Source organism: Athene noctua, chromosome 1, assembly GCF_965140245.1.
Source record: "Athene noctua chromosome 1, bAthNoc1.hap1.1, whole genome shotgun sequence".
NCBI classification, from domain to species: domain Eukaryota; kingdom Metazoa; phylum Chordata; class Aves; order Strigiformes; family Strigidae; genus Athene; species Athene noctua.
In genome coordinates this window covers 89,391,879-89,406,793 of record NC_134037.1, presented here as the reverse complement: position 1 = coordinate 89,406,793, position 14,915 = coordinate 89,391,879, and the positions used below count along the sequence as shown (strand labels likewise).

The 14,915-nt window shown below is 44.1% G+C and overlaps 1 protein-coding gene across 3 annotated transcripts; it reads left to right on the top strand.

Annotated features, from left to right (window-relative positions):
- The first annotated feature begins 576 nt into the window (after positions 1-576).
- HNRNPU (heterogeneous nuclear ribonucleoprotein U) lies at positions 577-14,396 on the top strand. 3 transcript variants are annotated; one of them, XM_074896873.1, is made up of 14 exons: positions 577-1,507; positions 2,560-2,671; positions 2,792-2,865; positions 5,106-5,245; positions 6,780-6,879; positions 7,979-8,091; positions 8,493-8,756; positions 9,003-9,122; positions 9,633-9,761; positions 10,123-10,291; positions 10,826-11,065; positions 11,512-11,714; positions 12,792-12,863; positions 13,276-14,396. In XM_074896873.1, the coding sequence occupies exons 1-14, from the start codon at positions 805-807 to the stop codon at positions 13,327-13,329; spliced, it is 2,493 nt and encodes an 830-aa protein (XP_074752974.1). In that variant the 5' UTR covers positions 577-804; the 3' UTR covers positions 13,330-14,396. The 3 variants fall into 3 exon arrangements, with proteins under 3 accessions (XP_074752974.1, XP_074752973.1, XP_074752972.1); XM_074896872.1 differs by having other exon boundaries at positions 577-1,549; positions 2,563-2,671; XM_074896871.1 differs by having other exon boundaries at positions 577-1,549.
- The last annotated feature ends 519 nt before the right edge of the window (positions 14,397-14,915 follow it).

Sequence of the window (14,915 nt, the reverse complement as noted above, 5' to 3'; positions counted from 1 at the left end):
GACTAGGCCCGAGATGGGCGCCCGGGAGCGAGGGAGCTGCTCTGCCTTCCAGGCTGTGGCCTGAAAACAGGGCCGGGGGTGTGTGTTGAGTTGGACTGGAACCTTATTCGGGTTTAATCCACGCCATAAGGCCGGCCGGAGGCCCTCTCGGGCGACACGGGGTGTGATTTCCAGTCCCGAGTGGATTATTTTGCCGAAGGGGATGCATCGGAGAGGGGCCACACGGCGGTGGCCGCGGCCGCCTGCCCAACATGGCGCAGGTCCAGCCGCCGGGCGCGGAGCGGGGAGAGCCGCCCTGCCCTCTGGCTCCGGGGCCAGGCGGGGAGCCCCGCACCCGGTACCCCCCCCACCACCACCACCACCCCACGCGTGAGGGCGGTGCGGGATCCACGCCCGGGCCGTAAATACCCGCCCGAGCGCAACGGCTCCGCGCGCGGGTCCCCCCGCGCGCGGAGCCGTTGCGCTCGGGCGGGTATTTACGGCCCGGGCGCGCGCGGGCGGCCGTTACGGTAGCGGGGCGGGGGGGAGGGGACGCTGGGGGAGGAGGGACGACGTGCGCGGGGGCGGGGCGGGCAGTGCTGCGTGCTCGGCCCCGCGAGGCGCGTCTCCCTCGCGAGCTCGGTGAAAGGATTTGGCGCCAGGCGGGTCCGCTCTGCAGCTGCCGCAGCCGCACGAACCAGCCGCGCCACCCACCCACCGCCTCTCGCCGGGGCCTCGACCCAGAGAGGAGCCGCCGCCGCCGCCGTTCGCCTCAGGCCCGAGTCGCCCGCACGCCGCCCAAGGGATCGAGCCGCCGCCGCCGCCATGAGCTGCTCGCCCGTGAACGTGAAGAAGCTGAAGGTGTCGGAGCTGAAGGAGGAGCTGAAAAAGCGGCGCCTTTCCGATAAGGGCCTCAAGGCCGAGCTCATGGAGCGGCTCCAGGCCGCGCTAGACCAGGAGGAGGCCGGCGGGGGAGGCCCCGCCAGCAGCGCAGTTGAGCCTGGCAACGGCAGCATGGAGGGGGAGGCAGCCGAGAGCGGCGGGGGCGCCTCGCAGCTCCACCAAGGAGGAGGCCCCGACCAGGCCGCGGCCTCCACCGCGGAGGACGACGACGAGGAAGGGCTGGAGGCCGCCGATGGCGACGCCATGGAGCTGGGCGAGGAGAACGGCGAGCGGGCGGGGGCCGGGGGCGGCCCCATGGAAGAGGAGGCGGGCGGCGACGAGGAGGAAGAGGAGGAGGAGGAGGACGAGAACGGAGACGACCAGGGCTTCCAAGAGGGGGAGGACGAGCTCGCCGACGAGGAGGAGGCCGCGGCCGGGGACGCCAACGGGCACGGGGAGCAGCAGCCGCCGCAGCCCCAGCAGCAGCAGCAGCAGCAGCCCCCGCCTCTCCTCCAGCCGCGCGGCGCCGCCAAGGAAGCCCCCGGTAAAAGCGCTGGCGGCGCCTCGGGGTCCCCGGCGGCGGCGGCCCCCTCCGGCCAGGCGGGCCCCGCCAAGCAGCAGCAGCAGCAGCAGAAGAAAGCGGAAGGTGGCGGCGGCGGCGGCCGCCCCGGGGCTCAGGCCACCGGGGGTGAGTGTGCGCTGCGGGAAGGGGGGGGGAGGCCATTAATTCCCCCCCCTTCCCCCGGGAGTCCCCGTCGCGGCGGGGTGGGGGGAGGGTGGGAGCAAGAACCAGGCGGGCGGTTTCCGGGGCGCGCGCGGGGTGGTGTTGGCGGCGGGCGCGACGGCGGCGCCTTCCCCGCGGGGGGGTGAAGGGGGGGGGGGGGGGGGGTGTTCCGCCGCCCCCCGCGCGGCACCGCGTGGTCCCATCCAGGCGCTGTGCCGGGCCCCGCGCGGGGGGCGGGGGTCCCGTGAGGGGCCGTTACGCGGGGCCGGAGGAGGAGGGGCCGGGGCCGAGGGGGGGGGGGGGGGAAGGGGGGAGGTGCGGGGAAGGGGCCGCGGGAGGGGGGGGGAAGGGGAAGAGGTGGCGGCGGAGGGGCCGCTGGGGCGCGCTGTATTGTGCTGAGGAGCGCCGGGCGGCGTGACGTCACTTCCGGGCTGGGCGCCGCACGGGATGGCGTTGGGAAGGCCGGGTACAATGGAGGCGGGAGGAGGCGGAATCCCTTCCCTGCAGGCAGCCGGGCGGCCCCGCGCGGGGCTCCCGCCCGGGCCGCCGCGCCCGCGCTGCCGGGAGGAGGCGCCGTCGTGCGGATCGCTCGGTGTCCTTGCGGGCGGCCGGGAATGTCCTGCGGCGGAGGGGGGGCGGGCGGGGGGAGGGGTTTTTTGTCCGATTTCTTCCCCCCCCCCACCGCCGCTTGGGAGCGGTCTGGCTTTTCTGTGGGGATCTTAGCAGCGAGGACTGCCAGCTGCTGTGTGGTGTACGGGCCACTTCTGTCGCGGATCAGAAATGATTTAGCAGACAAGTTTTGAGTTCTCTGAGAAAATTCGAGAGTCATATTTATTTCTCGGTACAAATCGAAATTCTTCTTTAGGATACTATTGCTTTTCTCGTGCTGTAGGTTTCCAAAGTTGGAACCGGCTTTTATTCCCAATGAAAGGGTTGCTTTGTGTAATTAAAATATATCATTAATTCTATTGCAGGAGATGCTAAAACGGAACAAAAACCTGGTGAGAAAAAGAGGGGAGTGAAGAGGCCACGGGAAGACCATGGCCGTGGATATTTTGAATACATTGAGGAAAATAAGTACAGCAGGTAAATAAACGATGCTGGGCAGCTTTTTGTGACTGAGGAGAAAATTACGGAAATGCTTATTTCAACAGCCTGAAAATACATGTAGCTTTATTATCTTTTGTTTGTTTTTGTTTTGTTCAGGGCCAAGTCCCCTCAACCACCTGTTGAAGAAGAAGATGAACACTTTGATGACACAGTGGTTTGTCTCGATACTTGTGAGTAAACGTGCTTTCCTTTACTCTGGAGAGATGTGGTGTTACACTTTTTATCTTAAAACCACACTTTCTGAAATGTGGAGTGAATACATTCCTTGACCGTCATTACCAAGTAATCTTAAAAAAACAATTAGAAATGTTTCCACCCATTTTCAATACACAAAAGATATATAAAGATGGATCTTTACATTAGCAGTAATAAGCTTGATTTTCCCATGAAGTCTGTGATACACAGTTTTCTGAAGGAGTTTTAGCCAAAACACTAATCTAGTATGGAAACTAATTTGGTCAAGTGTAAAGTGAGCATAGAACACCCTGGAAACAGCTTGAGAAACTAATTATATAGCACATAAGCTTTTCACTTCAGAAAGTTATGAGAGTCATCTATAGTGTAAGAGGTTACAGTAGTAAAATATGTGAAGTGAGCTCCCTGCATAGCTTGCTGAGGCCCTACTTATGTACCAACCAGTGGAGTGGTTTTTTTCATGTTTTCTGTTTAAACGTCACCAAAAAAAAAATCAGGTAAGGCCTCCTGAAAAGTGACCCATTCATGCAGCCTGGGAGTTTAAGAGGTGGGGGAGTGATTTATCTAAGTGGGATGGCAGAGCCACTTGGGGGGAAAGGCTGACAAGTACCTACAAACAGTGGGGGTGTTTTGAGGCAGATTATAAATGTTACTATTGAAGTACCATAGAAGGAGAGCTTAAATTTTGGCATTATCTGGCGTGTTTGCTAGTAGTTTCAAGTGGGTTTTTTTCCCCCCTATAAATGTTTTGAAATGGAAGGAGGTACGAGTTTACAACCATGTGAATTGCTGAAAATGCCATCCTTGACATTTTGGTAACTAAATGTCAAGTTTCTAGCTACTAATCTGGTGAGTGGTCAGCTTTGTGGGAGCTTCCAATTTTCCCAATAACTGAGCAGTAGCCCATTTTCATTATTATTTCTAGTAAAAAGTTTTGTTGCTGGAAAAACTTTGTCGTTTGGTTTAAAGTGTTGAAAGACTGCATGGAGATCAGCATCAAACATAGCTTTAAGGCTGAATTGTGTAACAACCTGGCACCCTCTTTTCTGGACCATAATGATCCAGACGTATAAGAGGTTTAGCACTCTTAAGTGCTTTTTATTACCTGTGTCTTAAATGGAAGCTGTAACTTCCAATTCTGTTCTCATTCTGTTCTCATTTGTTGTTCTAAAAGTAGCCTACACAGGTGCATTTGGTCTGTATGATTTTTGTCTGGTTTTCATACAACAAATCAAAGTAGTAATGAGAACGCTTGGATCACAAATACTGTAGTTGCAACTGGGGATGGCGGTATGCAAACAAAACAAGATCTCATGCATGAGAGTTACCAGTAATACAGGGAAGACTGCATTTTACTGCGCTCGGGCAGCATGCAGATTTTATACGAGGGCAGAACTCCTCACTGCTTGCTCTCTTTGCTCTTTTCTTGTAACAGTCAAATAGGTTTGGAGTTTTTTCTATGGATTCCTTGCTCTGGGGAATTCAAGTGCTGTATCCTGCACCTCATGTTACCATTTTGCATTGTCTTTTTGAAACGTACTGGAAGATTAATTTGGAATTTCATGGTGTTCAGCTCTGAAGATGTCTGTTAAAACAAAAGATTCACCTAAGTTCTTAGAGTGATAGGTGAATTCATAGTGCCGATCATGTTTCTTAGGTGAAGTCAGTTCTCTTACCACATGCTGTGTGCTTAACCTATCTGCACTTGACTTAACTGACTTTATTTTAATTGGCTTAATCTAATTAGACTTGCTAAATTACTATATTAACTAAAGACAGTACTTATCAGCTGCCATTAGGTTTGGGCATGAGGGGTAAGAAGACTTGGAAAAAAAAAAAGTTATCTAGCAAGTAATGCAAAGAGCACAATGCAGTTTCCTTTGCTCTATATTGATGGAAATACCTCAGGTAACTGACAAAAAAGCTTCAAATATTTTAAGCAGATGGAAAAAACAGGGAATTTGGTGACAGAAGTGAAGGTGGCACCTTGAAAATTATTCTTGTCAGCTGGCTTTTCTTAAGATTTTTGGCTGAGCTTCAGCCTGCAGCTCCATCTCAGCATGTGTTCACTGGTCTTCTGAGAGATGCTGAGCACTTTCTGGCAGTTTGTTTCGAAAATCACCTTTGAAAGCTGAAATCACCTTAATGTATAAAATTGGACAGCTGTACTTTATTTTGTAATAAAAAGAGTAAACAATTATTTTTATGTTAACAGATAACTGTGACCTGCATTTTAAAATCTCAAGAGACCGGTTTAGTGCTTCCTCTCTGACCATGGAAAGCTTTGCTTTCCTTTGGGCTGGAGGAAGAGCCTCCTATGGAGTTTCTAAAGGCAAAGTCTGCTTTGAGATGAAGGTGAGTTAAACTGATGTTTTATGTGAGGTGTGAGGTTGTTTTGCTTATACTTGACACTTTTTTGACTTAGCTGAAACTAATTGAGGTGAACAGGACTTTCAGAAGGCCTTCTCTTAGGAGCCTATGAAATGGTTCTTGATGGAAAAAATGGCAATTTGCAAAACTGCTGCTTCTTTTATAAGAACTTCAGTTTAACAACAAAAAAAATTATCTTGCATTTGGCCTGAATGTAAAATTGTGGTCTTATTTTTGAACAAAGAGTTTTACTTGGCACCTTATGCACCAACACTTGAAGAATTTTGATACTTGCTAGTCAGAAGTTTCCTTGTACTTTCTGAAGATTACAGGAAGTTTGGCCTTTTTTTAAAAATATATATAAATTATTCTATCATTCCTTTTTTCTATTCCTACTTAATCTTTGAATTTGACCTGCTCTAAGCAGGGATTTGGGCTAGATGACCTCTGGGGGTCCCTTCTAACCTCAGTAATTCTGATGTGTACACAGTGGATGTGAGTACATAGCTGGTACTTGAATTTTGAGAGCAAGAGTTCTTCTAAAGGCTGTGAATGGCAAAGAGCATTCAGCCTTGTAATAATAAACCATTTTCTCCAACTTGTTGATGAAAAAACAACAGGAGGCACGAAGCCTGAGTTTTATTATTTTTTTGGACTTAAAAGGCTTCTTTCCACATGATGTGCCTGTATATATAAATGCTTGCCCCGTTCTCTTCTAGTACTTCCAAATCTAACTACCACCATTAGGGGTGGGCAGCAATCCCATTCTCCATGCTCTTGCACCGAGTGATTTCTGTGGTTTTTGGTACCTGTAACTTTCAAAGGCCAATGAAGCAAAATCGATGTCATACTTACTGCCCTGTTCACTTTCAAATCAGTTTCACCTCTGTCACCTGACTCCAGTAGTTGTGTAAACTGGTGGGATGTTGATCAGTTTTTCACTTTAGTTTGGTGAAGTTTGTAAAGGCAGTTAAAAAATAGCTGGTTGCCTACAGATTCTAGTACTGTTAGGTGGGTTTTTTTGAATCTGGTTATGTTGTTTGGAAGCTGGCAACTTGCCCAGGAAGTCTGCTTGCTGTGGAACAGGGATAAGTGTAATATTTTCCCCAGTCTTATGTGAAGCATTTTTTTATCCATTACCACACTTTATTGGCAAAGTAATTTAATTCTAACTTCACGGCGATTTATACTTTTAAAAATACATATACATATTGTCTGTAATTTGAATACAGTATCAAAAGGTTAAGGCTTTTGGCCACTAAGAGGAACTGCTGTGACTAAGTGCTTGGAAGGTACATGGTATCTTGCATCTTCATTGCTCAGTCGGGAGATGTAACTGTTTAGTCATTGGCTTGTGGTTTTACATACTTAAACATGTTTTATTTTTGCAGAAGGTGATTACTCAGACTTAGCAAAGATTTGACCAAAGTGTAGAGGTTCCAGATGTTACCTTTGTGTTTCCATCTTTTTTTGTGTTTAATAAATACTGCATACCTTTTAATGAGTAATTTAAAAATAGGTTACAGAAAAGATTCCTGTTAAACACCTGTACACAAAAGACATTGACATACATGAAGTGCGAGTTGGTTGGTCCCTCAACACAAGTGGAATGTTGCTTGGTAAGATTTAAGCATTTGATTACTTCTGTATTATTTGTTGTGTATGTAGTTGAAGTTTTAAGTTATCTTTTCTTAAGCAGATGGGAAGAGCTTAGTGACTGTAGTCCACGTGTGTTCTGAAAAGTGGTCTTAACCTGAATCGTTCACTGGACATGGTGCGAGAAGGTTTATTATTGGGACCAAATAAAGTTGTCAAGTATTTAGGCCTGTAAAGAGTACATGATTTGAGAGTTAATTCTTTCAGTCATCAAGTGTGGGTTGTGGAGAACATTCTTGAAAACTTGACAAGATTAAGGAGTTTTCTCCTTTTTGTGTAGTGTCATAAATATAAGGGGGTTTTTTGCCCTTTAGTTATTGTTTGGTTTGGGGTGTGGTGTAAGACACAACCAGTGAATAAAAATTTCTGGATAATTACATTATTACATTATCATTCTTTTGGCTTGGGGGGAGAATCCTCATTTCTGAGAGTAGCTAGGAGGAAAGAAGTATAACTTCATTAGATATATGGGAACCAATCTTAATGATATTTATAACTATTACCTGCTGCTGAGGTGCATCTGTGTGGGAAACGTATATGAATTGGTATGTTCTAGCATCATCATCAGCTTTCTAGTAAGTGCTTAAGTTCCACATGAGTCCTTGTTTGACACTTCCTGTTAGCTTGTTCCTTGCAGCTTCATCCTCAGCTGTCGCATAGGCTGAATGTCTGCTAAACTCCCTTTAAATGGGGAGAAGGGTAAGTGCTACTGGAGACCAAATTAAGAAAGCCTTTCTGACTAACTACGTTATGGGTATACTGGTGTATAATCAGGTCTTCAGTGCTTAAAAATACTTGCTCACGTCTTTATGTCGACATGAATCTGGAACCAGCAGCATAAGTCTTCTAAAAACTGGGATGCAGGAGACACTGCTGTTCCATCTCAAGTCAGAGTATTCTTGAATACAAGAAAAAGCTGTAGCTGTTTGGGGGTTGTAGCTTGTTTTGGCATTAATAAAAACGTTCTGAAAGCAGCTTTCTTAAGTAGCTGTAAAGTGATTGTATTTCTAAAAGATTAGGTGAAAATGCTTATTTTTTAATAAGTTTAAATTATTTCTTCAGGTGAAGAAGAATTTTCTTACGGATATTCCCTAAAAGGAATAAAGACATGCAATTGTGAGACTGAAGACTTTGGTGAGAAGTTTGATGAAAATGATGTGATTGGATGTTTTGCTGTAAGTTTTCACTTATATTTTCTTTAGAGGAAAAACATCCTTGAATTTTTAGACTGCTTTGATGTGAGAAGCAGTAAACCAAATACAGAAAAACTTGGAGCAAGGCGTTTAACACAGGGAAGAGGTAGAAATAGCAGGTATTATCGAGTGACTGCTGTTAACATGTTAAGATTTTATATTCACAAACAAATGTCCTTAAAGCCTTTTGAAAAAAATCTGATCTTAAAGGAGATGATCATTGATAGGTAGTTCATTTTAAGAGAAAACTTTTCAGTAGTTCCTTTACAACATAAGTGTTACAGAAGCTGAGTGAGTATAGCCAATATAGTGAAATGACTAATGTAACTTTATAGAATTAGATGAGTAATTTTATCCAAACTAACGCTTTGTCTGAAAACCAGAATTTTGATGGTGATGAAGTGGAACTCTCATATTCCAAGAACGGACAAGAGCTTGGTGTTGCATTCAAAATAAGTAAGGAAGTTCTTGATGGGCGGCCACTCTTCCCACATGTTCTCTGCCATAACTGTGCAGTTGAGTTCAACTTTGGTCAGAAGGAGGAACCTTACTTTCCTGTACCTGAAGAGTATACCTTCATCCAGAAGGTCCCCCTGGAGGATAGGGTCCGAGGACCAAAAGGACCTGAGCAAAAGAAAGATTGTGAGGTAAGTTTCTTGTTGTTAATATCAAAGTTGATGAGATAAATGAACAGAAGTAGTGGAGTTTAATAAGCAGACGATTGTACAATTTTCTGACCTTTTTGTTTGGGGGCTTTAATACTTGGTATTCCGTGATTCTTCAACCCCTGACCCCACACCCCCCACGCAGTTTCCATTAGCCTTGCTGGTCTAAGTTGCAGATTAAAGAAAATCTTTGAACTCGTATCTCAAGTATAGAACCTGTTGTCATAGGTGGTGATGATGATTGGCTTGCCTGGAGCTGGCAAGACTACATGGGTTACCAAACATGCAGCAGCAAATCCTGGGAAATACAACATTCTTGGAACAAATACTATTATGGACAAAATGATGGTAAGTGATAATACAACATTTTATTTGTTGATAAGTTAGACTTGCTGTAAATCCAGGGTCTGTGGCTGCCATGGGGTATTTTTGTATCAGATTTAAGGAACTAGCTGCTGGTTAGCTAGTAACCTTCAAAGATTTCTTGTCTTGCTGAGCTGTATAGCTCTTATGTGGCGCTTCAGGATTCTGAAGCTTTTTGGGGTACTATTTAAGAGATAGTCAACTGTTGTTGACCAAGTATTACTGTTCCTCTGTATATCACTGCCATCAGAATAGAACATTTACCTTTGAATTAATAATATGGTGAATATAACTTAGGTTGAGCTGTATTGATTCACATAGATACTTTGATTATAAAGCTTTATGTCTTACGGAGGCTTTGGGAACTCCAGTTATGAGTTTGTAGCCATGGCCTTGAATTGAACAATCCTTGAAGAGACGTGAAAAGCATTTAGCAAAGGAAAATGTCAGCCACACATATGAGGGCTGCTCTAACTCTGGGAAATCTCTCTGTAGGTTGCAGGTTTTAAGCGACAGATGGCGGACACTGGAAAACTTAACACACTGTTGCAGAGAGCTCCACAGTGTCTTGGGAAGTTCATTGAGATTGCAGCTCGTAAGAAGCGGAATTTCATTTTGGATCAGGTAGAAGCTTCAGTGAAAAACGGTTAAGGAAATCTGTTATAGGCTATAGTGCAGTAATTAAATGGGATTAAAGTTACGTTGTAATGTTTCACTTACTGACTTACTACTCATTCAGGGGACACAAAGTTGAGATATTACTACAAATGCTTGTCTGAACTTCTGGATTTATGGGATGTGGGAGGAATAGTGCGTTAACACGTGGATATGAGCTCGTAACTTTGCATTATGCAGCATCTTTATGTCCAGTTATTTGTAAACTTCATTGCAAGCTCTTGTAGAGGTGAAGTCTATACACCATAAGTTGACTTCCTTAACTCTTACAATGACAGCTACGTGTAGTAAGTTACTGCATTTTTTTCAGACAAATGTGTCTGCAGCTGCGCAGAGGAGAAAAATGTGCCTGTTTGCAGGCTTCCAGCGCAAAGCAGTTGTTGTTTGCCCAAAAGATGAAGACTACAAGCAAAGAACACAAAAGAAGGCAGAGGTGGAGGGAAAAGATCTTCCAGAGCATGCAGTTCTCAAAATGAAAGGCATGGAACATAATCCTATACTGTGTTTTAGGATGCTGAGTATCTGTTTAAAGGATTAAGTAAACGTGAAGTCTAAAAAATCACTTTATCTTAAACAGTTGTACTTTAAACAAAACTGGAAGACTATTGTAACTTGTAGGACAACACTATATTGTGTTCCCTCTGCTGCAGTCCTTAACACTACTCAGTTATGCTGATATGCTTCATGCAGATGCACAAAGCTGTCTTGGCATAAAGTGCCCTATATAAGTGACATATTTGGCAGAAACTGGTATTCTGAGTGGAGGCTTATAAAAGAAAAAAAAGATATAGGCAGAATGTTTTCAAGGTTTGGAACAGTACTGGCAACTCCATGAAGACCTGTTTATTTCCTTTGTCACTGCTATGCTTATTAAATGCTCAAATTATGTAATTTTGTCCCTATGCTGAGGGAAGGCAGGGGGTGGGAGGAAGAATGGGAGAAAGGTGGTTAAATTACGGCTTTGATTGTAGCTGAATGTAGATGCTGAATACTCAGTGTTTTTGCAATTATAGGGAACTTCACACTGCCAGAGGTAGCAGAATGTTTTGATGAAATAATCTATGTAGAGTTGCAAAAAGAAGAAGCTCAGAAGCTCTTGGAACAATATAAAGAAGAAAGTAAGAAATCTCTTCCGCCAGAAAAGAAACAGAACACTGGCTCAAAGAAGAACAAGAAGAGCAATAAAAATCAATTTAATAGGGGTCAGAGAGGACGTGGAGGATTCAACATGCGGGGCAACTTCAGAGGAGGAGGTGAGCCTAGAAGTAAGGTTGTAAACCTTGGAGATTGCTGCTGCTGTGGGGGGAAAAAGGTTGTAGTACTTGTGTGGTGATAATTATTTAGTGGGAACCTTGATTTCAACTTAATGAAGTTTAATGTCTTAGTCTAAAGTTAATTATCCAACTTCAAAAGTGAGGTTTGTCAAAATCCTGGATTACGCTGTTCTTGTGGTTTGAGTCACAGCTTGGAGGTTTTATGTTGAGCTTGGTGTTTGCTTGCACACCAGACTGTATTGGGGGGGTAGTGCATGGTTAAATTACCATTTTTCACTATGACCAGATGAGTTAACCTTTGCACCAAAATTTTTGCACTGAATGTAAACATCTGATTTCTGTACCATCGTTATTTTGAATAATCTTCACGTGAGAAATACTTAAGACCTAACAGTTACTTGACTGAAGTAACTCTTTCCCTGCAGTTCCCGGCAATCGTGGTGGATACAACAGGAGGGGAGGCAACATGCCTCAGCGAGGTGGTGGAGGTGGCGGTGGTGGCGGTGGCAGCAGCGGTGCAATTGGTTACCCATATCCTCGTGGCCCTGTCTTTCCAAGCAGAGGTGGCTACTCAAACAGAGGAAACTATAACAGAGGTGGAATGCCCAACAGGGGAAACTACAACCAGGTGATGCTTTGGGAGGAGTTTATTAGTTGAACTACAGTATTTTGGGTAATGTTATTTTGGAAGGTTTGGTGGCTGTGAATAATGACAGGCTTGGTTGTGGTAATATGCTAATCCCATGCTAAAAGGCCTGGTTTTCCAAATTAGTGTATGTGCCTGGAGCTCTCAGTGTTTCCTGAGAAGGTCTGATGCTGTTGTGGGGGTTCCATATTAAGACTGTACCTCTGTCCTGTTCAAGATGAGAATTTTTAGGGCTTGTGTGTGAAGGCCTGTGTTTTGGGGTTTTTTGTCTTTGTTTTGTCTCTAAATAGTAAGTAACCGTTGTTTGGCCTTAAGGTCAAGGTGTATCTTTATCCAGGATTTGGGGAACTTTCTGGAAATAACCCTGGAGAAAGTCTTTGTTTTGGTGTCTGGTATCAAATGCAACTACTAGAGAGACATACTAGGTCTTAACTGATGGAATATCATTTCCAAAGTATGTGAAAACATAATTTGGATTATGGAAAAACCAGCAGATGGAGCCCAAGCTAGTAAACATGGCTCAGGTTTGTCTAACACTGACAGACAGGGGAAATGCAGTATTTAACCTCATATCAATGTCTCTTTTTAATACCGTAACTTTTATTTGAAGTTTTGTGGACTAGCTCTATTTTCAGTTGTATGATCCATATCCTTTTGTCTGATCAGATAACACATCCTTGCAGCAACTACAGCCTTTCCTAACTAAAAATAGGCAAGCTCTTGTATTTTTAGTTGTCCTGGTGCACTTTAACAGCTGGAAATAGGGTGAGTCAAAACTGGATTAGCCAGCTTTCCAGACCACCACCAGTTTGAGCTGGCTTATTAATTCTGAAGTCCTTGCCTCATGTTTAAGAAACAGTTCCAGGGGAAGGGGGGAGTGGCTTTTGGTATTCTAGTGGTTTTCAGGAAGGTTTTTGGTGTGGTTTTTTTTTTTTTGACATAGGCCTTGGTGCCTCGTATTTTGAAAGATTCTATATGGTATGTGATGCTTTTGTGGTAATAGTCCACTTCTGAAAAAATCTGTATAAATGAAGTACTTAAACTGTTGTCCTCTTGCAGAACTTCAGAGGAAGGGGAAATAATCGTGGCTACAAAAACCAATCTCAGGGCTACAACCAGTGGCAGCAGGGTGTAAGTAGTCATAACTACCTTTTCACTGATAGTTAACTTGACTATTTCAAAATGCTGTCTGAAATAATTAATTGTGCAACCAAAACTGGATAGCAAAATCTTTTCATGCTAGGTAATATGACTATAAATAGTTTTCTGTGCAAAACTTAATGGTCTTGGTGTATCAAGTATCGGCTATGGCTTATCGGTCTTAATGGTATGTAGTATTTGGCTTCACATTACTACTGTGAAGTGAACTCTCAACTGCCTTCAGTTGTTTAGGAACTTGCTGCTATTTGAAAGGACTTTAGTCTTCTTTAATCTTCTCCAGTTCCAAAAGAACTAGATGTTTTGTTAAACACTTCTCTTCTGTAAGAAATGTAACCATTATGTGATGACAGGATAAAATTAACTATTTATCCATTTATTGCAGCAATTCTGGGGTCAGAAGCCATGGAGTCAGCATTATCACCAAGGATATTATTGAATACCCAAATAAATGAACTGATACATATTTCTCCAAAACCTTCACAAGAAGTCGACTGTTTTCTTTAGTAGGCTAACTTTTTAAACATTCCACAAGAGGAAGTGCCTGCGGGTTCCTTTTTTAGAAGCTTTGTGGGTTGATTTTTTCTTTTCTTTTTTTGTACATTTTTAATTGCAGTTTTAAAGTGATTCGTAAGAGAACCTCAGCATTGTGCACGATAAGAGAATGTGTCAGTATTTCAGGGTTCTACATTTTATCTGTAAAATGTGACTTTTTTTTTACCACAACAAAAGTAAAACGTTGCTTTGTACCTGGTGTCTTTTTATTAAAGAATTTTCTCCTTTTTCCCCATCCCCCAATTTCTAAGAAACAGTCGTGAGTCATGTCACAATACGATAGAAATGTTAGCAACCAGATTCGTATGGAGGCTCCTTGGTAGCCCTCATGAATACCATGAGATTATGTAAAGCTCCATATTACACTCCATCCTCTCTATGAAGCTTCTGGGTGGGGAGGGGAGGAGGGAGAGGTAAAAGTTTCTGGCAATAACTGGGACTTTTTTGTAACATTTGGAACTCGATTAAGATGTTGGGGGCAAAGAGGAAGCCTGGGGCTAAATAGTGAAGGTGGAGTGTATGTAGAAGCTCTTAAAGTTGTAAAACTTGGTTGCATTATTTGTGGAGGCTCAAACTTGTGAAGGTACAACACCATAATTTCTTTTCCATTTGTTCTGCATTTTGATTCTGAAAAGAAGCTGGCTTTGCCCATTTCTTATTAAACAAAACTTGTTGTAAATCCAGTTGTCTAATGGGATCTATATGAAGTTAGCTGTGTGTCTGTATAACTCTTTCCCCACAAAATACTGTATACCTAGTGTGCTTGTAGTAGTTACTCCACCATTTTGTAAGCTAATGAAACTGTGAGTCACCCATTTTATATCTAATTTTTAATCATGTCAATTCTCAAATGGGTGTATCTCCTTAGCCTGCTGATTCCTTCTCTCTAAAGAAAGTGGGTGGAGAAATTTAACTCTAGACGTTTGTTTGCAATAAAATAAATTCATTTTACTCTTGTTTTGGGATTGTTGCCATCAAGGTCTAAAATCCCTTTAAGGCTATAAAGAGGAAGAGAATGTATGAAAGCAATGATGTTGGACAGTTTTAAACTCATTACTGTGTACATGCTGAAATACTTGTGTTTCTTTAAAAATCTAAACTGGTGGTTGCTCTGTTAGAGATATATCACATGTATAATCTCATCATTTTAACCTGGTTCTGTGTACAGGGCAGAAGTCTTGAGTTGCGCTTGCATCATGTAAATCCACTTAACCTATTTATTGTAAAACAGACGTTAGGGAAGGAGTGGGGGACGAAACCGGATAGGGAGTAGGACAGGAGGCTTGTCATAGAGAATGAATCCTGGACCTGGAGAGCTTCAGTTTGTTTTAACTGCTATTTTGTTCAGATTTATGCTTTTGTAAAATTGTAGTGGCTATGTTAGCAGCTAATTTCCTTGCATTTTAGTGCTGTAAGACAGGGGAGAGACATAACCGTCTTAAGTCTACTGGTGGTGGTACACATGTGGGA

Excerpts from the sequence above, each read along its gene's own strand:
- HNRNPU (XM_074896871.1), top strand. The coding sequence starts at position 805 with ATGAGCTGCTCGCCCGTGAACGTGAAGAAGCTGAAGGTGTCGGAGCTG. Across the intron at positions 2,672-2,791 it reads GAGGAAAATAAGTACAGCAG|GGCCAAGTCCCCTCAACCAC; the intron begins GTAAATAAACGA and ends TGTTTTGTTCAG. Across the intron at positions 11,066-11,511 it reads GGGCAACTTCAGAGGAGGAG|TTCCCGGCAATCGTGGTGGA; the intron begins GTGAGCCTAGAA and ends CTTTCCCTGCAG.